The following is a 22,823-nucleotide window of genomic DNA, read 5'->3' as shown; positions in this document are numbered from 1 at the left end:
TCGAGCCCAGGTAGGGGCGAGGAGAGGGATGGAAGCAACACTGTTTCACTCAGTTTTTTCATGAGTCAGGACAGTAATGTTAGGCCACCAGTCAATTCCACAATCAATATTGTCAGGTCTGACTTAGCTGAAACCCCAACCCATCAGTCTCTCGTTGTTACTCCGTACAAGTACCCACTACCTGTATCTGACCTCAATGTCTCACATGCTGGACCTTTTTAGCCCAGCAGACAATCTCTCTCTGCGCTGAAGCTAAATGTGCTTCACTAATTAGATCAGACGAAACAGTGGACGCCACAATAGTTGCTGGAAAACCAACCAAATGCCATGCAGAATTAATTGGATTCAATTAAGCGAGGGGCATCACCCTCAGTTTTTTTTTCCTTTTTTTCCTCCAATTTCGAGGTATCCAATTGGTAGTAGTTACAGTCTTGACTCATCGCTGCAACTCCCGTACGGACTCGGGAGAGGCAAAGGTCGAGAGACATGCGTCCTCCGAAACACAACCCAACCAAGCCGCACTGCTTCTTGAAACAGTGCCCATCCAACCCGGAAGCCAGCCACACCAATGTGTCGGAGGAAACACCGTACACCTGGCGACTGTGTCAGCGTGCACTGCACCCAGCCCACCACAGGAGTCACTAGTGCGCGATGAGACAAGGATATCCCTGCCGGCCAAACCCTCCCCTTACCCGGACGACGCTGGGCCAATTGTGCGCCGCCCCATGGGCCTCCCGGTCGCGGCCGGCTGCGACAGAGCCTGGACTCGAACCCAGAATCTCTAGTGGCACATCTAGCACTGCAATGCAGTGCCTTAGACCACTGCGCCACTCGGGAGGCCACTTTCAGGTTAATTGCCCTGACGACGGCGGGCTACGGCGTTGTGATGTTCACCGCAGCGGCCCAGCTCGCGCTCTGCGCCCGAACTCTAATTGGCAGATGGCTGGGTGGACTCACTGGACTGTTAAATTCCATTAACATGGACCGTACTGTTGTAGCCTGCTGTTGTCACACTGACTGACTGATATTCAGACCTAAATTAATTCATTTAAATAGGAAGGGGATCAGATTTGACGTGCTTGGTCAGAATTGTTTTTGACATTTTAGGTGCTGTGTTCATCAACACTCGTTGTCTGGAATAAGCCGGGTCCCAGCACTGTTTGTTTTGTCTGGCCAAATCCTATGGTCGTTGTCAACCGGACCTGGCTAGTTTTGGGATGACTTTGACAGGCAGAATCCTGAATCAAAGGCCTGCAAGGGAAGGGAAGGGAAGGGCAGATGGAAGAAGAAAAAAAAACGGGTAGAGTGAGGCGACCACAACGTGAGCAGAATTGTGAGGCTTTGACCGTGGCGCCAGGGGTAAGGCGGGTCCACTATGCCAGACATGCAGCCTGGGTCGACCCTCTAGACTTCATTGTTAGCGACTTAGCATGGTTGCCCTGAAGATGTAGCGAGCGAGGATGGTGGTAAACAGACTTAATAGGCTCAATGTTTAACTCTTCACTCCCGATGTCTATCCATTCGGAATGCACCGTACAAATGGGGAGAGAGGGAGCAAGAGATGGTGAGGGAGTGATAGAGCAAGAGAACGTGAGGGATAGCGCAAGGGAATGCGCCCAGGGGAAGGGGGCAGAGAAATACTTATTTAAAAATTCGTTTATCAAATTATTTAAATGTATCTTTTTTTCTGTTTTTCATTAGTTTTTTTTTTTTCCCTCTGCTCTCCACTACTTGAGTCTGTTATAACGGGCAGTGTCCATCTGGTCTGTGTGTTTCTGGGCTCACTTAGCTGTTATAAAACCATTATCCATTGATGTTGATGTGTATAGGAATAATCAAATTAGCCCTGTAGGCTATTAGTTGAATGGAGATGAATTGGATAAGGCTTGTCTAGTGAAACAGCTTTAACAAAATCATATTCTGATCGTTTTAATCGTTCTGATCTATATTTGGGGATGATAGGATCGAAAGATGTCTATCGTTCTATATTTTATTGCTAACCAAAAAGGTAATAATTCAACTGATAAGCCAATGCATTGAAGGGGAAGAGAAGGGCTTTCAGCAGCAATTTACATCCTCGGCAGTGTCTCGACCTTGTCACTGAAATGTCAGATGTTTCTAAAAATGAGCTCAGCCTGTCAGTTGTCCCCTCTAAAACTATGTTTGTCCCAAATGGCACCCTATTCGCTATATAGTGCACTACTTTTGACCAGGCCCTAATAGGGTGCCATTTGGGACACAAGGCTGTGCTGCCTGTTCTTGTTTCCAGCATTGACTCTGCAGCACATTGCATCAACAAACATCATACTCAAACAAGCACCCTTTGTGGGCTGAGATGTAGATTTGTTATTTAGGAGACCTGTGAATGGTCGGCTGGTCAATCTCTAAGGCATTCCTAGTCGATCACCAAACATTTATGTAAAAAAAAAAACAACAACAAAGCTTTGCATTCCTATTTTTTTTTAAAATTTGTTTCGTGTTTGCAGTAGATGCACTTGATTCCAGGACGGCAAAATGTTCCCATTTTATGTGTCTGAAGGTAGAACTCCGCCAACCCGGCATGCCCAGAGAGCAAATCGAGTGCACCTATAGGCCTACAGCTGGCCAATCGGATAGCTCAGATCACCGAATCTGCACAGTTTCCTTGAGCCATAGACTGTAAAAAGAAGCCTCGAACGCAAAGTGAAGTTGATACTGCGAGATTACAAAACGTTTAAAACCATGAAGGGAGAGACTCAACAAATACAGCAAAGAGCTGCTGTTTGAGTAAGTTCGTGTTGAAGTTGTTATTAAGCACCGTCAACACTTTTATAAACCATAAAATGCACATTCTCCCTAATTCCACTCACACTTCAACCAGCTGCAGTGAACGAGCAGGTTTCTGATAAGCTTGCATTATTATTATTATTATTATTATATAGGCTTGTCTTTTTTATATTGAGGAGTATTTCACTTTCTCTGGTCATAGGAGTAACAACATGAATTGAAGCATGAGGCAGAAATAATGCAGTGCGACTTGAGTTTCGCCGTCAGCTGGAAGGCTGTGTCCCCTTTTCTCAGCGGAGGGAGAGAGGAAGGGTGAGTCGGGTGAGACGTAGCCTCACCGCTACTCCCCTCAGACTGACCAACCGATGCTATTACCAGTGTCCAATACCTACAATTAAAATGGTCTGAGAAGAACAACAATGGCAGGGCAATTCAAGCATAGCCAATATGCAGTGATAATGTACTGGGCTTATAGGCTACTGCACAAAGCTGTTTTTAGTTGGTTAATGTTGCATAGGCTTACGTTTTTGACGTTTTTGTCCTGTAAAAAAAAAAAATCTGTGCGGTAGATCTCAGCTTGCATTTCTACTCAAAGCGATCTTGACTCAAATGTTGGTGACCACCGCTTTAGCTAGATCTTAACTATTCAAAACTCAAATGAATTGTACTACAATGTTTCAGTAGATCAGGGGTCTCCAACAGGTCGATCGCAAGCTACCAGTAGCTCGTAGCTCGCCAAATATTTCCCAAAGTACATGCAATTCTCACGTGTTCCACCGCAAACTGTCATAAACAAATCTCACAAGTATCAGACACTGCAAGCTCCCACCTATCTAGTCAACGCAACATTTGACATTATCCCACCCCTGGTTAGCCACTATTGGCTTAAAAAGCCAAGCCAAACCTAACACTATATGCCAATTAATTTCCAGCAATATTGCCCCCTTTTTGTCTGTCTGGTGCGGGCGTTTGGCTATCACTCCGTGTGTAGCCGGTAGTGATTAGTCGTTTGTTCACAAACAGCTCTCTTTGAACGGCTCTTTTTGGTGAACGTCAAATCCCATACGTGAAAGATGTTAATTTGACTCTCTGATTTGCGTACTTTTACTATTGTTGTTTGAGCTCCAGACATCTCATCTGCAGATAAATTATAAAAACATTATCTGAAGATTGTTTCTGCACTGAGGAATTAACATCTAGTGAGAAGAGAGCCTCATTGTTTTAGGCTTTAAATTGGAGATTGACAATTTTTTCATGGTTTTTAGTTCACTTTCTAAGCATTACTGAACCAAGAGCCGTTTGAGAGCCAAATGAACGGCTCTTTTAGGCGAATGGAGCCAAATGAACCTGCTCACAGAAAAGACTCGTAATGCCCATCACTAGCAGTCGATGTGATGATTGTCTTGTGGGTTGACAGAAATACTTTCCTCAAAACCTTCTCAATAATGGGCAGAAAGAGTTGAATTCGTCTATCTTTCATCGAATCAGATGGCATATTCTTTACAAAACCATTTGATGTAGCCAATTATTTTAATGATTACTTCATTGGCAAACTTAGGCAGGAAATGCCAACACGAACAGTGAGAAATTGTATTCATGCATAAAAAAAACGAATAATGAAAGAAAAGCAGTGCAAGTTTGGATTTTGTGAAGTTAGTGTGGGAGAGGTGGAAAAAATATTTTTATGATCAATAATGACAAACCTCCTGGCATTGCCAACTTAGATGGAAAGCTACTGAGGATGGTGGCGGACTCTATAGCCACTCCTATCTGTCATATCTTTATTCTGAGCCTAGAGGAAAGTCTTTGTCCTCAGGCCTGGAGGGAAGCCAAAGTAATTCCTCTACCCAAGAGTGGTAAAGCGGCCTTTAATGGTTTTAACAGCAGACCTATAAACTTGCTGCCAGCTCTTAGCAAACTGTTGGAAAAGAATGTGTTTGACCAAATACAATGCTATTTCTTTCTAAACAAATGAACAACAGACTTTCAGCATGCTTATAGAGAAGGGCACTAAACATGTACTGCACTGACACAAATGACTGATGATTGGTTAAACATAAATTGATAATAAGAAGATTGTGGGAGCTGTGCTGTTAGATTTCAGTACAGCCTTTGATATAATTGACCATAACCTGTTGTTGAAAAAACATACACTACTGTTCAAAAGTTTCGGGTCACTTAGAAATTTACTTGTTTTTGAAAGAAAAGCAATTTCTTTTGTCCATTAAATTACCATCAAATTGATCAGAAATACAGTGTAAACATTGCTAATGTTGTAAATGACTATTGTAGCTGGAAATGGCTGGTTTGTAATGGAATATCTACATCAGGGTACAGAGCCCCATTATCAGCAACCATCACTCCTGTGTTCCAATGGCAGGTTGTGTTAGCTAATCCAAGTTTATCAATTTAAAAGGCTAATTGATCATTAGAAAACCCTTTTGCAATAAAGTTAGCACAGCTGAAAACTGTTGTTCTGATTTAAAGAAGCAATAAAACTGGCCTTCTTTAGACTAGTTAAGTATCTGGAGCATCAGCATTTGTGGGTTCGATTACAGGCTCAAAATGGCCAGAAACAAAGCACTTTCTTCTGAAACTTGTCAGTCTATTCTTGTTCTGAGAAACGAAGGCTATTCCATGCGAGAAATTGCCAAGAAACTGAAGATCTCGTACAACGCTGTGTACTACTCCCTTCGCAGCACGGCGCAAACTGTCTCTAACCAGAATAGAAATAGTGGGAGGCCCCGGTGCACAACTGAGCAAGAGGACAAGTACATTAGTGTGTCTAGTTTGAGAAACAGACGCCTCACAAGTCCTCAACTGGCAGCTTCATTAAATAGTACCCGTAAAACACCAGTCTCAACGTCAACAGTGAAGAGGCTGCTGGCCTTCTAGGCAGAGTTGCAAAGAAAAAGCCATATCTCAGACTGGCCAATAAAAATAAAAGATTAAGATGGGCAAAAAAACACAGACACTGGACAGAGGGACTCTGCCTAGAAGGCCAACATCATAACCCTCCAGCATGACAATGCCACCAGCCATACTGCTCGTTCTGTGTGTCATTTCCTTCAAGACAGGAATGTCAGTGTTCTGCCATGGCCAGCAAAGAGCCCGGATCTCAATCCCATTGAGCACGTTCCATTTCTGACTTGTCAAAACTATAGTTTGTTAACAAGAAATTTGTGGAGTGGTTGAACGAGTTTTAATGACTCCAACCTAAGTGTATGTAAACTTCCGACTTCTTCAACTGTAAGAAATGCAAATTATGTCTAAACTCTCTTTCGCTGTTTCTTTCAGGGCCAAAGGTCATGGTGAGGCAGAAGTAACGGTGACGAGGAACAAATCAACAACCTAAGAAGAATCTGCGGGTTTGTGTGTGTTAGACTTCCAGTATGTGTGATGGCGTGAATGGCCCTTGGTCTAATTCTCGCCTCCCTCAGACATCCCTCTTCCTCTCACCACCACCATTTTTGTGCCATGAGAGGATCCGCCCAGTACTCGGTGAGTAGTAAGCCCGCGGCGTGTCGGCGCCGCTGTGCCGCGTGAGGGCCCCCCGCCGGCCTTTCGCGGAATGGCTTCTTTGGACCTGCCCTACCGCTGTCCTCGTTGCGGGGAGCACAAGCGCTTCCGGTCGTTGTCCTCCCTCCGCGCCCACCTGGAGTACAGCCATACCTACGAGACGCTCTACGTGCTCTCCAAGTCCAACAGCGTGTGTGACGCCGCTACGCTACTCCCCCTGGTGGCCGACGGAGACCTTCTCCTCGCTCCTTCTGTCCCCGGTGGCAACCGCAGCAGCAACAACGACCCCTTCGACGGACTTCAACTCCGGTCTTCCGCCTTCAGGGACTTCAAGGAGCGCCGCTTCCCGTGCCGCGAGCTTCCCTGTCCGGACGACCTCGGCGATTTGTCCACAACGTCCAACGCCGCGGCTCGTTACATCCCTAATGTAGAGTTCCCCCTGGGGGAGATCTTTGTGAAGAAAGCCATGAGTGCAGCCGGTGACCATCACAGTCCGCACAGCAACCAAAGCACGGCCGTGGCAGTGGCGGCGAATGTGGCGGCGAGCGCGGTGGAGGCGGCCTATGAGGAGGGCCTGGCCAGGCTGAAGGCAAGGGCCTTTGAGCGTCTGGAGCTGGACGAGAGGCTGGAGAAACTCTCAGATGAGGTAATGGTAATCATCTACGTTTATTTATTTCAGTTTTCCCCAAACCTTTCCTTGAGTACCCCGAGCCATTCCACTTATTCAATGTATAATGTATACCAGTACTACCACACCTAATTCATTTGGTGAATTTATCACCAAGCCCACTAAGCTCATTAATTGACTCGGGCTTGTTCTGGAATGCTAATATGTGGAATACTAATATGAGAATACTCAAGAAGAGGTTTGGGAAACACTGATTTATTTCATTTCTTCCCATCACTACCCTTCTTTGGAAGAGAAAAGTAAAAGAAAATATATAATTTTTTTGTATTTTCTCCCCTTTTTTCAGGATATTTTTTTCTTCTGTATTTTACATATGTACCAACAAACTAAAATTAAAAAGTACTTCCCATCCCCACCACTGGACTGGAACCAAAATCCCTCCTCCATTGCAGGTGGAGCAGAAGATAGCTGCACGCGTAGGCCGGCTGCAGACAGAGCTGGAGAGGAAGAGCGGCGAGCTGGAGCGGGCCAAGCATGAGAGTGAGCGGCTGGGCCAGGAGAAACAGGACCTGGAGGACAAGGCATCGGAGCTCTCCCGCCAGGTGGATGTTTCGGTGGAGATGCTGGCCAACCTCAAGCAGGACCTGGTCAGCAAGGAGGAGGAGCTCACCCACAAACAACAGTGAGTCAGACAATATGGAGGTTTACCTTTACTGTATAGGCCTTGTGTAGCTGTTCTGTTGCTACCAGTAGGATAGGGGTGTGCCAATCTGGCCATACTTGTAATCGTATCCGGAAATTGGCAGTTGATAGTTGGATCAGATGATACTCGTGATCGTAAAAAACGGAATTGTTTTTATATTCCTAAGTAGATGTTGGCAAAATACCTCATCTCCCTGCAGGTTTACAGACCAAAAAGGCTAGTGTCTGTCCGTCTGTCCGTCTGTCCGTCCCTCCCTCAACTTGCAGCGGGCCGGGAAGAAAAGTTTGCTGTTACTCAGAATGTGCATGGGCGGTTCATATTTTTTCCCAACCCTCGGCCTGCTTGTTAGATATTATGCTTGCTAGCTAGCAAACATCCTCACCATTTGATTTATCATAGTAGTAGGCGAACAGGAGGCAGCAGCGATCTAAATGATCAGACCGAAAACAACATGCAAGTGAAGCATGTGGATGGAGAAATACAGCTTCACTCTATTGAATCAGTGCAGCAGGATTAACGTACAGCCCGCCTTTCTACTTAAAGACAGGCTAACTAGCCAGTTGAGTTATTTAGACCATGTAGCGCCGTGCACTTGATTGAAAGTTGCGCGCTGCCACCCGGAAAAATAGTTTTTTACAAAAAATACTTGGATCATAATCGTAGGAAAATTGCCTATATCTGTTAAGATACTTGTTTTGTCCAACTACTCGGCACACCCACAAACAACAGTGAGTCTGATGATAGAGGCCTACTGTTGCTTTACTGTTAGCAGTATGAGCTCACCCAGAAACAGTGAGTTTGATGAGAGAGGCCTACTGTTGCTTTACTGTTAGCAGTATGAGCTCACCCAGAAACAGTGAGTTTGATGAGAGAGGCCTACTTTTGCTTTACTGTTAGCAGTATGAGATCACCCAGAAACAGTGAGTTTGATGAGAGAGGCCTACTGTTGCTTTACTGTTAGCAGTATGAGCTCACCCATAAACAGTGAGTTTGATGAGAGAGGCCTACTCTAAACCTTTCATGTATATACCTACAGTAGCTCTTTACTGTTGCAAGGGAGTCAGACAATACACTGTACAGGTTTAGCTTTACAGTATATTCTTAGTGGCTGTGATATCCATGTGTGAGTTTGTGTTTATCTGGACCCTTGTGGGTAAGTGAGCCAATATACAGAAGCTGTTGCTAGTGCCACATACCGAGGTTTTGAACCTGGTTTTCCTGCCAAACAGTCAGGAGGCATCACATTGTTTGACTTTAATTTTGTGATGTTTGTGTCCATAACTCCATGTGTGAATGTGTGTTTGCCTGGACCCTTGTGGATAACTCACAGCTGATGAAGGCTGCTGGGTGCTTTGGTCTCTCTCCCCATTCACACAGTTGTCCACAGCTGTGTCAGTGTTACTGATGCATGGCTGAACTCTGTGGGTAAACTGAACAGTGACCCTGACGTGGATGGTATGACGCTCTCTCTTACCCTCCTTTCTCTTTCCCTCTCCCTCTCTCTCTTACCCTCTTCTCTCTCTCTCTCTCTCTCTCTCTCTCTCTCTCTCTCTCTCTCTCTCTCTCTCTCTCTCTCTCTCTCTCTCTCTCTCACTCTCTCTCTCTCTCACTCTCTCTCTCACTCTCTCACTCTCTCTCTCTAGCTCTCCCTCTAGCTCTCCCTGTCCATCCACACACGCTCTCTCTCTCTTTTGATGGTGTGATTCTCTGTGGACGTCCAGTCCTCCAGATGTGGCCTTGCTGCCGTCTCCATAACTCTGTGCCTGAAGCGTGCCTATTGGCTGCTGTCTCCATGTCACTCAGTGCCTCAGCATGCACATTGGCCTGTCAGGCTGAAGGGTGGCTTGGACAGCAACATCTGGCCAATAGGAGACAATCTGGACCAGTATCACTTAGGCTCAAACCACCTGGCCTATTGTGTTTGGGGCAGCTTCAGCAAGGCATGGTCATTACACTTCATTTATTCAGGGGGAATGGGGAATATGAGAATAGCTGGCACACTTTATTGAGGTGGTTCAGTTTAGGGTTTGTTTGTAAGTAAGATTTTCTCACTCAGATGGATTACTTCCTCACTCATCGGATGTTCTATAATGATTTCTAGTTTATAAAACATACGAATGAGCCTGTTAAACTAAGATTTAAAGTGGGCTATTTTTTACAGACACAGATATTGTCTCTTAAGTCGGCAGGAAGCAGATTGTGCAGTCAACCTTTCAACCTGTTCTTAATTAGGGCGAAACTATTTATCAAAGTACAGCTGCCTCTACTTTTAAACCCCTGGATGTCGTTTTTCATAGCGCTCTTTGTTTTATCGCAGAGACAGTTTAATTACTCATCACTGTATTCTTTACCAAAAGTTTGGCTGGACTTCTTTGAAGTTACGTCGATCACATCATTACGCTCTTTTTGTTTACAAGCTTCCGACTTACCTAACTTCACTGTTAAGATTTAAAATGACAAGTTAACCAACCCTGTGAACGGGTTTGATAACTCTGGAGACTCCTTTGGTATCTACAGAGTTAAGTAAGTCAGCCTTTAGTTTTCTTGCTTCACATTGTTAGGTTCCTATTTTTCCCATATTCCAGCCGAATTGGTAGAATGCTCATGCGCTTCTTTCAGTGCTTCCATGGCTTTATTAAACTCTGCCAGCTCTATATTACAGGGAGAAACTGGTCCGTTTGTCGCCCTATCAATAGTTATTATTCCCTAAACACTCCCGACCGTGTTCAGGGTATTTTAGATTTCTTCACTCCCGTCTATAATACACACCTTTTATTAACTATGTTCTAAGATAGCACTCCACACTTCCCCGGATAATAATTAATTGGTCACGGCACTTAATACTTTATATTAGAACCGATGCCATAGCGTCTGCGAATTTATTACTGGAGAATACGGACAGGACTTTATGTCCTATTCCAGAACTTCCTCAAATATCACTATTATTGATAACCCACCTCATCTCTCATCGTGCCCTCTCCCCATAGGGCATAAACCAACCTCTCTCCGTATTGATACTGCTACTACATGTAAATCAAACAGTGTTCGAATATCCTATCTTTTTTGTTTTTTAACTCACCATCTTCTAGAACTCTCGTCTTAAACAAAAAACTCACTGTAACTGGGGCTTTTGTCCTTTTTGCAGATCTCGCAGGGGAATATCCTCACTAGGGACCTATCCTATATGGAACCTACCCTTCACTTATATTAGATATAGGAACTAGCCTACCTTGTTTGTTGCCAGCTCTGCTCCACTGATCTGGACTCTATGGTGACACTGATCTACACTCGATGGTGAATCCTGCTGACAACGCCATCTGTTAGGTTCTTATTTTTCAGAGTAAATAACTCACAGACACTAGACAAGCTTTAACCAAGTTTAATTCTTCCCGAAGGTTCTGTACAGCTGTAATTCAGACAACCCAATGTTTCTCCCATCACAGATATATATCCCACCTAAGACACTCCTCCTTCTCTCCAATCCTTACATCTTATGGTTCTACAGGAAAAGAGTAACAGGATACTAAACCCTTATTACTCCCTTCAGGAGATCTGACCTCACCTCCTGACCTCAACCCCTCCTTCACCTAATCCACAGATGTCCATCTGTCTCCCCTATGTCAACACGTTGCTCTCCTCCCGGTCCACCCAACACATTCCAAAGCCATCCGTCTTTCTACAGAGAACCATTAACTACTGACATAAAAACCAGTCTCTTCCACTATTCTATGCTTCTTCTCTATCATTTATTTAATGTCTCAATGTTCAAAATGTCCAATCCAACAACATGTTTGGAATGATCTCCAAAATACATTTTGAATAGATACTTTAGTGTCCCTAGGGCAGTTCAGGCAGTGAACAGAGGATTCTTATCATGAAGAATGTGTTTGTTTTTGGGTGTATTTATGTTTGTCCAATATGTGTTGCGCTGTATTTTATTTTATTGTTGATGTATTTTTATGAAATTGTACACGCAGGGCTACCTCGTAAGAGACACCGGGCTCAATGGCGACTCCCTGATTTTAAATGAAGGTAAATGAAAAGGATTGGCATTGTAAGTTTAGCTCAGCTAGCATTAGTGATGCATTGGAACGTTAATAGAAGAGGCACACAGAGCATCATTGGACAGTGTAGGATGTTAAAGCAACCCCTTTCTCTTTCTGTCTGTCCTTATCCTTACCACTCCCTCCTCTGACTCAGCAGTTTGTCTGCTTATCAGGGTAGGATGTTAAAGCAACCCCTTCCTCTTTCTGTATGTCCTTATCCTTACCACTCCCTCCTCTGACTCAGCAGTTAGTCTGCTTATCAGGGCTAGATAATATGTTGGCCGTCTGCGGGCGGACGGCAAGGCCTGGGATGGCATCAGGGCCACATTACTGCCATAGCACCGGACATACCAATCAGCACATGCACACAGCTTTAATGTGGGGACCAAACAATTGATTTCCATTCAAAATCCTATTTTCCCTAAACCTAACCCCTAAGCCTAAAATATACTTTTTCCTTTTTGGGACTGGCGAAATGTCTCCACTTGTCTGAATTTTCCTTATTTTACTATGCTTGTGAGGACTTCTGGTCCACACAAGGATAGTAAAAACAAACACACACACACATATACACACACACACACACACACACACACACACACACACACACACACACACACACACGCTTGCCAGTGTCAGTATGAGAGAGGAGGCCCAAGTCCAACATCTCAGGCATTATGAGATGAGACTATCCCAACACAGTGGTACTGAGACTCAAATTTGAAAAGGTTTTACCGTTTTTTTTGTATTTTAAAACAAAATGTCTTCCCTTGGTTTATCTTGGTTGATATACTACCTCTATCTCTTTTTCAAGATCTTGTTGTTTCAGCCTCTTTATTTTGATGCATGCATTAACTTGCTTTGGATAAAGTGTGTGTGTCTGCCAAATGACTATGTCGTCGTTGTAAGAGGGATGAATATCCTGTCGCTAAGGCACCCTCTGCAAAGGTCATAGACACAACTACCATTTGTCTGAGTTGTTTTGACTTACTCAGCTATGCCAAAGACATTGGTGGTGTACCCTATTCCCTATGTACTGAACTACTTTTGACAAGGGCCCCTATTTCATACAAAATGCACTACTTTTTTGACCAGAGCCCTTATGATCCTTGGTTCAAAAGTAGTGCACTACATAGGGCCTAGGGTGCCATTTGGGATGCAGCCATTGGCTCTCCTTGCTTGGGAGAAAAGCTGGCAACGCAACAGTGAGGTCTTTCTGACTGAAACGTAGTCTAGCTGCAGAGATGGAAAAAGCGTATCACAGACTGAATGTTCAGGGTAAGCCGCAAAGATGACTCCGCAGTGTAGTTGACCACGGCTAATGAAAAGCGGCTTCTTCTCAGCGTGATGGGAGGTGTACAAGTTGTCGTATTAAATGATCATTTTAGTGCATTGTAAATTTAGCTTTTGCACGTGGTTTCCACATAAAATAATAAAATATATAGGCCTAATATAAGTGTTGTTATTAGGTCTCCTTGTTAAGGGAAGGTGTCATTTTCTAGCAACCACGAATGCTATGGTTGTATTCAATCAAAACTCAACCATTATAGAATAGGCAAGCAGAGCAACAACCTCTTTATTTCCTCAACACAGTCAGCCACTATAGGCCTAAAATAGGGTATTTTAGACTCATTTGCGATAACATGTGTGACTCAGTTGGTAGAGCATGGTGTTTGCAACGCCAGGGTTGTGGGTTCGATTCCCACGGGGGACCAGTATGGGGGGGGAGGAATGTATGAAATGTATTCACTACTGTTAGTCGCTCTGGATAAGAGCGTCTGCTAAATGACTAAAATGTAAATAAATAATTTCAGGGTTACGCAACTACAGTTTTGCCTCAGGACAAAAATGAAATGTGATATGTAGATAAGCTAAGCCATCCCAGTAATGTCAATGTTTCATCACGGTTCTAATAGTGTGTGTGTGTGTGTGTGTGTGTGTGTGTGTGTGTGTGTGTGCGTGCGCGCACTAATAGACTCACAGATCGGAATTGAAAACCTAGGCATTTTTTTTCTCTTAAGATGCTCCCTGCCATAATTACTATTTATTTATTCATTTATATATATATATATATATATGCGTGCTTCGCAACTCATTAAGCTAACTCATTGTGCCAGGAAATCAGGAAGAGGGATGTTCTTTTTATAACACACTATGATCTTATCAAGTAAAGGCAGAAGATTGCCCAAGTCATTTGCATGGTAATGCCAGCGCTGGGCTTTGATTGGGTAAATGAAAGTGGTCCAATAATAGCCTGGGCCTTGTCAGTGTGAGCAGTGATGATTGGCTGTTCATGCCGTGTTTACGCAGTTGATTGGATGGGAGCGTCATTAAACTCTTTTTGCTGTGATCTGACATGAAGGTCAAACGACATGAGGAAAGCCACAGGGTTTTGTTTTAGTAGTAGATAGCAGGGCAACTAGGGGCTTATTCAGACTGAATAAGACCATGTAGAGCAAGGTGAACAACTACTCCAAGTCTCAGAGCGAGTGACGTTTGAAACGCTATTAGTGCGCACCCGCTAACTAGCTAGCCATTTCATATCGGTTACACCAGCCTAATCTTGGGAGTTGATAGGCTTGAAGTCATAAACAGCGCAATGCATTGCGAAGAGCTGCTGGCAAAACGCACGAAAGTGCTATTTGAATGAACGCTTACGAGCCTGCTGCTGCCTACCATCGCTCAGTCAGACTGCTCTATCAAATCATAGACTTAATTATAACATAATAACACACAGAAACACAAGCCTTAGGTCATTAATATGCTCGAATCCGGCAACTATCACGTTTTCTTTCAGTGAAATACGGAACTGTTCCGTATTTTATCTAACGGGTGGCATCCATAAGTCTAAATATTCCTGTTACATTGCACAACCTTCAATGTTATGTCATAATTACGTAAAATTGTGGCAAATTAGTTCGCAACGAGCCAGGCGGCCCAAACTGTTGCATATATCCTGACTCTGCGTGCAATGAACGGAAGAGAAGTGACATAATTTCAACTGGTTAATATTGCCTGCTAACCTGGATTTCTTTTAGTTAAATATGCAGGTTTAAAAATATATACTTCTGTGTATTGATTTTAAGAAACTCATTGATGTTTATGGTTAGGTACAGTCGTGCAACGATTGTGATTTTTTTCGCAAATGCGCTTTTGTTAAATCATCCCCCGTTTGGCAAAGTTGGCTGTCTTTGTTAGGAAGAAATAGTATTCACACAGTTCGCAACGAGCCAGGCGGCCCAAACTGCTGCATATACCCTGACTCTGTTGAAGAGGTGACACATTTTCCCTAGTTAAAAGAAATTCATTTTAGCAGGCAATATTAACTAAATATGCAGTTTTAAAAATATATACTTGTGTATTGATTTTAAGAAAGACATTGATGTTTATGGTTAGGTACAAGTTGGAGCAACGACAGTCCTTTTTCGCGAATGCGCACCGCATCGATTATATGCAATGCAGGACAGGCTAGATAAACTAGTAATATCATCAACCATGTGTAGTTAACTAGTGATTATGATTGATTGATTGTTTTTTATAAGAGAAGTTAATGCTAGCTAGCAACTTACCTTGGCTTCTTACTGCATTCGCGTAACAGGCAGGCTCCTCGTGGAGTGCAATGTAAAGCAGGTGATTAGAGCGTTGGACTAGTTAACCGTAAGGTTGCAAGATTGAATCCCCAAGCTGACAAGGTAAAAATCTGTTGTTCTGCCCCTGAACAAGGCAGTGTTCCTAGGCCGTCATTGAAAATAAGAATGTGTTCTTAACTGACTTGCCTAGTTAACAAAATATTTATAAAAAGGAAAAAAAAACGGCAAATCGGTGGCCAAAAATACCGATTACCGATTGTTATGAAAACTTGAAATCGGCCCAAATTTATCTGCCATTCCGATTTAATTGGTCGACCTCTAGTCCATAATCATCTCCTTTGTCTTGATCACGTTTAGGGAGAGGTTGTTGTCCTTGTACCACACGGTCAGGTCTCTGACCTCCTCCGTATAGGCTGTCTCGTCGTTGTCGGTGATCAGGCCTACCACTGTTGTGTCATCAGCAAACTTAATGATGGTGTTGGAGTTGTGCCTGGCCGTGCAGTCATGAGTGAACAGGGAGTACAGGAGGGGACTGGGCACACATCACTGAGGGGCCCCCGTGGTGAGGATCAGTGTGGCGGATGTGTTGTTACCTACCCTTACCACCTGGGGGCGGTCCGTCAGGAAGTCCAGGATTCAGTTGCAGAGGGAGGTGTTTAGTCCCAGTGTCCTTAGCTTAGTGATGAGCTTTGAGGGCACTATGGTGTTGAACGCTGATCTGTAGTCAATGAATAGCATTCTCACATAGGTGTTCCTTTTGTCCAGGTGGGAAAGAGCAGTGTGGAGTGCAATAGAGATTGCATCATCTGTGGATCTGTTGGGGCGGTACGCAAGGTAAAGTGGGTCTAGGGTTTCTGGGATGATGGTGTTGATGTGAGCCATGACCAGCCTTTCAAAGCACTTCATGGCTACAGACGTGAGTGCTACGGGTCGGTAGTCATTTAGACAGGTTACCTTAGTGTTCTTGGGCACAGGGACTATGGTTGTCTGCTTGAAACATGTTGGTATTACAGACTCAGAAAGGGAGACATTGAAAATGTGAAGACACTTGCCAGTTGGTCAGTACACGTCCTGGTAATCTGTCTGGCCCTGCGGCCTTGTGAATGTTGACGTGTTTAATGGTCTTACTCACATCGGCTGTGGAGAGCGTGATCACACAGTCATCCAGAACGGCTGATGCTCTCATGCATGTTTCAGTGTTACTTGCCTCGATGTGAGCATAGAAGTTATTTAGCTCGTCTGGTAGGCTTGTGTCACTGGGCAGCTCTCGGCTGTGCTCCCCTTTGTCTGTAATAGTTTGCAAGCCCTGCCACATCCAACGAGTGTTGGAGCCGGTGTAGTACGATTCGATCTTAGTCCTGTATTGATGCTTTGCCTGTTTGATGGTTCGTTGGAGGGCATTGCGGGATTTCTTATAAGCTTCCGGGTTAGAGTCCCGCTCATTGAAAACAGCAGCTCTACCCTTTAGCTCAGTGCTGATGTTGCCTGTAATCCATGGCTTTTGGTTGGGGTATGTACGTACAGTCACTGTGGGAACGACGTCCTCGATGCACTTATTGTGAAGCCAGTGACTGATGTGGTGTACTCTTCAATGCCATCGGAAGAATCCCGATGGAATTCCAGTCTGTGCTTGCAAAACAGTGCTGTAGTTTAGCATCTGCTTTATCTGACCACTTTTTTTTATTGACCGAGTCACTGGTGCTTCCTGCATAAATTTTGCTTGTAAGCATGAATCGGGAGGATAGAATTATAGTCAGATTGGTGAACTTACTAAATGACTAGGGTTGACAGTGTGATATTAGGCTGCTTCTTGTGAAAATATTTTACGTCTGGATTTTAATGATTTGTATTTAATGATTACGTAAAATGTTTTTGTTGTACTGTATGTGTTTATAGTTTTGTTTAATGTTGTGTTAGTGTATGTAAGTTGTTTTGTCTGAAACGTTGTTCCCCCTGCTGCTATTGGACCAGGTCTCTCTTGGAAAAGAGATGTTATCTCAATGAGAAAAACCTGTATAAATAAAGGTACTTAAAAAAAGGAAACATTTGATCTCAGTTTTCTATTTCCAAAACTAAAATTTGTTACCAACAGAGTAGACTACGTTTTGTAGACTTAAAAAAAATTGCGTTATTTAGAAGGAATGTAAGGGTGACTTGAGATATTGCACACGTACGCTTCACAGAGTAGGCGTTCCCTAACAGAGATATGCAAATACATGCTAGAATGCCCCAATAGGATCTCGCTAGCTTGTTCTTGGCTCTGCCCACCGCCTTGCTTGTTCTGCCCACTGTTTGCTCCCATTGGAGACCACAGCTTGCCATTTATCTTAGGTTAGTTATATAAATCTTTGCTACTAGCTACTGCTGCTAACTTACTAGCTGGCTATGTTAATTAGCTGAATGCTTAAGTCAGCCAACATTGGCTGAACCATAGCTAGATTGCTTTTCGGCCTACATAGCGTATTGAAGTTACCTTACTAATAAACCATGCTTCATTTCATCAATGTCATGCAAATCATTACTTGAATAAAAGCAAATTGCCATACAAAGTGATTTTACTGAGTTGCTGTGTACTTTCCTGCTTGCTTTTGCAATGAAATAAGTTAGTTTTCTGAAATTCCCTTAAAGCTATGGTGTCAATTTGAGTAACCGGCTTTTACTGCAATTTCAGGTAACTCAATAAAACAAGTCTCTAATATAAGAAATGCTTATACATTTCAGCTGTTTCAATAACATTGCTATGCTATTAAGAATTGTACATGCATGCATGCATGCATACATACATACATACATACATACATACATACATACATACATACATACATACATACATACATACATACATACATACATACATACATACATACATACATACAGTTGAAGTCAGAAGTTTACATACACCTTAGCCAAATGCATTTAAACTCAGTTTTTCACAATTCCTGACATTTAATCCTAGTAAAAAGTCCCTGTCTTAGGTCAGTTAGGATCACCACTTTATTTTAAGAATGTGAAACGTCAGAATAATAGTAGAGTGATTTATTTCAGCTTTTTTTTTAGACAGAATGCGTCTCCTTCCTGAGCGGTATGACGGCTGCGTGGTCCCATGGTGTTTATACTTGCATATTATTGTTTGTACAGATGATCGTGACACCTACAGGTGTTTTGAAAATTTTTCTGAGATCTTGCCTGATCTATTTTGATTTTCCCATGATGTCAAGCAAAGAGGCACTGAGTTTGAAGGTAGGCCTTGAAATACATCCACAGGTAAACCTCCAATTGACTAAAATGATGTCAATTACCCTATCAGAAGCTTCTAATGCCATGACATCATTTTCTGGAATTTCCCAAGCTCTTTAACGGCACAGTCAACTTAGTGTATGTAAACTTCTGACCCACTGGAATTGTGATACAGTGAATTATAAGTGAAATAATCTGTCTGTAAACAATTGTTGGAAAAATGACTTGTGTCATGCACGAAGTATATGTCCTAACCGACAGGCCAAAACTATAGTTTGCGTATAAGAAATTTGTGGAGTGGTTGAAAAACGAGTTTTAATGAGTCCAACATAAGTGTATGTAAACTTCCGACTTCATACATACATACATACATACATACATGCATGCATACCAGTGGCGGCTCCTCAGAAGAGGAAGGGGAGGATCATCCTCTTCAGTGAAAAAAAAAAAAAAAAAGTTACAAAGTTACTCTTTTAAGATAAAACTATACTAAATATAATCACTTCACCAAATAATTGATTATAACACACTTTTTTGCAATGAATGGCTACAGTAGCCTCAACAGCACTCTGTAGGGTAGCACAATGGTGTAGCTGGAGGACAGCTAGCTTCAGTCCTCCTCTGGGTAAATTGACAAAACCTAGGAGGCTCATGGTTCTCACCCTCTTCGATAGACTTGCACAGTAATTATGACAACTTGCAGCATGAACTGACATGTTGTCCACCCAGGCAAAGGATCAGGGACTTAGCTAGCAAATGTGGCTAGCTAGTTTAGCTTACTCAAACACCCTGCTCAAACAGAGGGATGCTATGTTAGCTAGCTGGCTATGACTATCCAATACAACAGTGGAACTCTTCCAAGTCAAGGTAAACTGTTGTGTAAGTGCTAAACTGCTTACCGACTGTACACTGTTACTCCATGATTGTAGCGGGTTTACTAACGCGTTAGCTATGTTGACTATGATGTTACTTTAGCTAATATGGTGGCAACGATGTAGGCTGTTTGTAAAGTTTATGATATGGTTTTTGCATGTTGTTTTTCGCCTGGTCACACACAGCTGATGTGTTGTGCATTGAAGTCCACAAGCGAAGACTTGCACTTCCACACGCAAAGACTTGCAAATAATTTAAACCTCAAATTTATCTCTCGATTAAATTTGCACTTATGTTGTAAACCTACATTCATATGCTAGGTTGTCGCAACCTCATGATGGGTATAGGGAACATTTGATTATCAATTCAAGTAGCCTAAACCTATCGCTGTTACATTTTACTGGGTGAACAGAATATAAATGACAGTCATCCAATATCCGCTACTGATACATAGATGCATGCATACATACATACATACATACATAGATGCATGCATACATACATACATACATACATACATACATACATACATACATACATACATACATACATACATGGTGAGCACTACTGTCCCTGTTTCTCACCTTACCTTTCTCTACCCACATTCGCTGCAGTAGGCCTCAGTAACTCCCCAGGTTTGATTTATGCCCCACACCCAGCCAGGGTGGACTGAGTGGAACGTCCAAGCCCCTAGTGAGAACATCAAAAAGCCAATTTCAGTACAGTATTTCATCTAAGGTATTTCATGCTCATTCCCTCAAGACACACACATGGAGAGGGAGGAGGGGCGACTTACAATGTCTCACCAATGTGAAGCTGCTGCTACCGTGGAAACAGTGTGCCAAGCGAGGCAGCATTCCCAGAATGCAAAGCGTTACTGACTGTCAGGGTAGGGAGGAACCAGTGTCTTAGAGCGGTGGGTTCGCACACACGCGCACACACATAAGCCACACACACACACACACACACACACACACACACACACACACACACTCAACCAAGGTTAATACGAAACTGACTGGAGATGTGAAAGCTTTCCTTAATGGCATGGAGAAAAGGGAGGCATTAAAGTTAAGTGTGTAAATGGAACCTATGCTATGTGAATGACAATACATCATTGCACGCACGATAGAACAGCAAAGAATGTACTGCGATTTTGCTATACCACAATGCTGGATGCTCCTCTCTTCTGTTTCATCAAGAAAACAAAAACAATAACAAATGTACTGGCTTCGGTCAGTGGCGCTGTTTCACCTTATGCGCCTTTCAACTTTAAAGGTTAAAAAAGTCGCAAAATTGATGTTCCAGTCCTAGATTGCCCTTTTAACAGAATCCTTTTAAAGATGAATAATTTAAACCTCAACTGAAGGCACTGACATAAACAATATGAAGTCACTTATGAGAAATGACTGCATGTTACAGCCCTGAGCATAGATATGGAGAAACCAGGAAGGTATAGGGTCGATAATGACGATGGAGGGTTTGATTTGCAGGTCCTTGAAGCTGGAGAGGCTGGGAGGCGGAGAGAGGCTGGGAGGCGGAGAGAGGCTGGGAGGCGGAGAGAGGCTGGGAGGCGGAGAGAGGCTGGGAGGCAGAGAGAGGCTGGGAGGGTAGGAGAGGCTGTTTTTTGCATTCGAGAATATAATGGATCTGTTGAAAGGAGAATCTTGATTTTGTCATTGCATTGACGATTATCTGTCAAATGAGATGAGTCATTCTATTGACTAGGGCTGTGACGATACCAATATAGCAAAAAAGATTCCATGGCAAAAATGAAAACACGAAGCAGACAAAACCTTTTAAAAACCTGCTGTATATAAAATACTGTGTGCTATAGATTGGAAAATAAATAAATACATTTGACTCTGAATGACAACATAAATGTTTGTTTCCAACATTAGGGCTGTTTTCCTAAAGAAGTTAAATCCGATTCTTATTTTGTTTCCTTGCCACGATACTAATGAGTATCATGATACTGGTATTGTCCCGGCCCTACTAATGACCGTTGGACTACATTATATACGGCAAAACACACCGCAAAGACTAACTGCTAAAAGCAGCAGGTGGCCGCTGTGTGTTAGCAATAACCTGCTGGGTGTTGACGTACAGTGATGACTCTACATGTTGTATCGATGGGAAATGAATAGAAAATTATGGCAGATATTTCTTCTCAGAGGCGATAAGACAGCTAACCGTTGCTTTTAACCGTTTGTCGGCACGATGTGTTTTGTTCTTAACATTTTGGGAGCATGGTAGCACCAATAGCAGAGCACCTGGATTAGGGTTTCTTGGAAAGCAAGAACCTCAGGGAGAGAAGGCTTTGTAAATGGGTCGATGAGCTTCATCAACATGATCAAGGCATACTGACTTTTTTTGTTGTTGTCCTTCCTCATGCGCACTCTATATTCTCCAGCTTATCTGTATTCTCCATCTGTCGCTCACTCTCTCTTTCACTGCCTCTCCTTTATTCTATTGCTCTCTTCTCACCTCATCCTCGACAGGCTGCTGCTTCTCTTTCTTTGTCTCTCTCTCCCCCTCCTCCCTCCCTCCTTCCCTCTGTACAACATGTTCTCTCTCACAGTTCAGTATCATTCAATAGATCAGGTGTACAAATGTGTGTGTGTGTGTGTGTGTGTGTGTGTGTGTGTGTGTGTGTGTGTGTAAAATATGTGTGTGTGCATGCAAACGTTTGTTCCGTGTGTGTGTGTGTAAAAAATAAATAAAAAAATAAATAAAAAAACACCTACTTAGTCCCATCCAGGTGACTAAGTAGAATCCATAATAGGCGCTTGTCACTTGTCTGAGCGACACAAAGCCACTATCTATAAAAGGTATTTTCTATCTGTCCGTCATGCATGCCTTTTAATGAATTATTTCACCCCATGAATATTAATGCTGTATAATATTGAATTAATAACCGGTGATTATGACGGAATGACCAGTGATAATTAACATATAAACAGGATCACTTTAGAAGATCATGGCAGCGTCCATAAATGGCACCCTATTAAGGGTACTATTTTTGGCCCTTAGGGGTCTGGTCAAAAGTAGTGCAATATATAGGGAATAGGGTGCCATTTGGAATGCCGACCATGTCTTATTCATTGTGGCTGTTGTGGCTTGTTGGACCCTTGGGTGTACATAGCGAGTCGGGTTGTTTCCCAAATGGCATCCTATTCCCTATGTACTGCACTACTTTTGACCAGACTCCCAAGGGACCTGGTCAAAAATAGTGCACTAAATAGGGAATAGGGTGTAATTTGGGACATGGCCCCTTTGTCTGTCTCTACTTAAGTGACGGTGGCTGTCTGCAAGCTAGCGTGACTATTCATTAGCTCCTCTTATCATGGTCATTAGCCCTAGATGAATATATACTAGATCCTGTTCATGTAAACTCAGCAAAAGAAGAAATGTCCTCTCACTGTCAACTGCGTTTATTTTCAGCAAACGTAACATGTGTA

The 22,823-nt window shown here is 43.0% G+C and overlaps 1 protein-coding gene across 3 annotated transcripts in view; it reads left to right on the top strand.

The window, feature by feature from the left end:
- Positions 1–22,823, top strand: part of LOC106609977 (F-box only protein 41) — a 98,003-nt gene that overhangs the window by 22,572 nt on the left and 52,608 nt on the right. For all 3 annotated transcript variants that reach the window (XM_014209059.2, XM_014209060.2, XM_045722650.1), the window contains exons 2-3: positions 6,064–6,931; positions 7,366–7,595. In XM_014209059.2, coding sequence (XP_014064534.1) covers positions 6,338–6,931; positions 7,366–7,595 — 824 coding nt within the window. In that variant the 5' untranslated portion in view covers positions 6,064–6,337. The remainder of the gene's footprint in view (positions 1–6,063; positions 6,932–7,365; positions 7,596–22,823) is intronic.

The sequence above is a fragment of the Salmo salar genome, chromosome ssa08 (assembly GCF_905237065.1).
Source record: "Salmo salar chromosome ssa08, Ssal_v3.1, whole genome shotgun sequence".
Taxonomy (NCBI): domain Eukaryota; kingdom Metazoa; phylum Chordata; class Actinopteri; order Salmoniformes; family Salmonidae; genus Salmo; species Salmo salar.
This window is presented reverse-complemented; position numbering and strand designations above follow the sequence as displayed.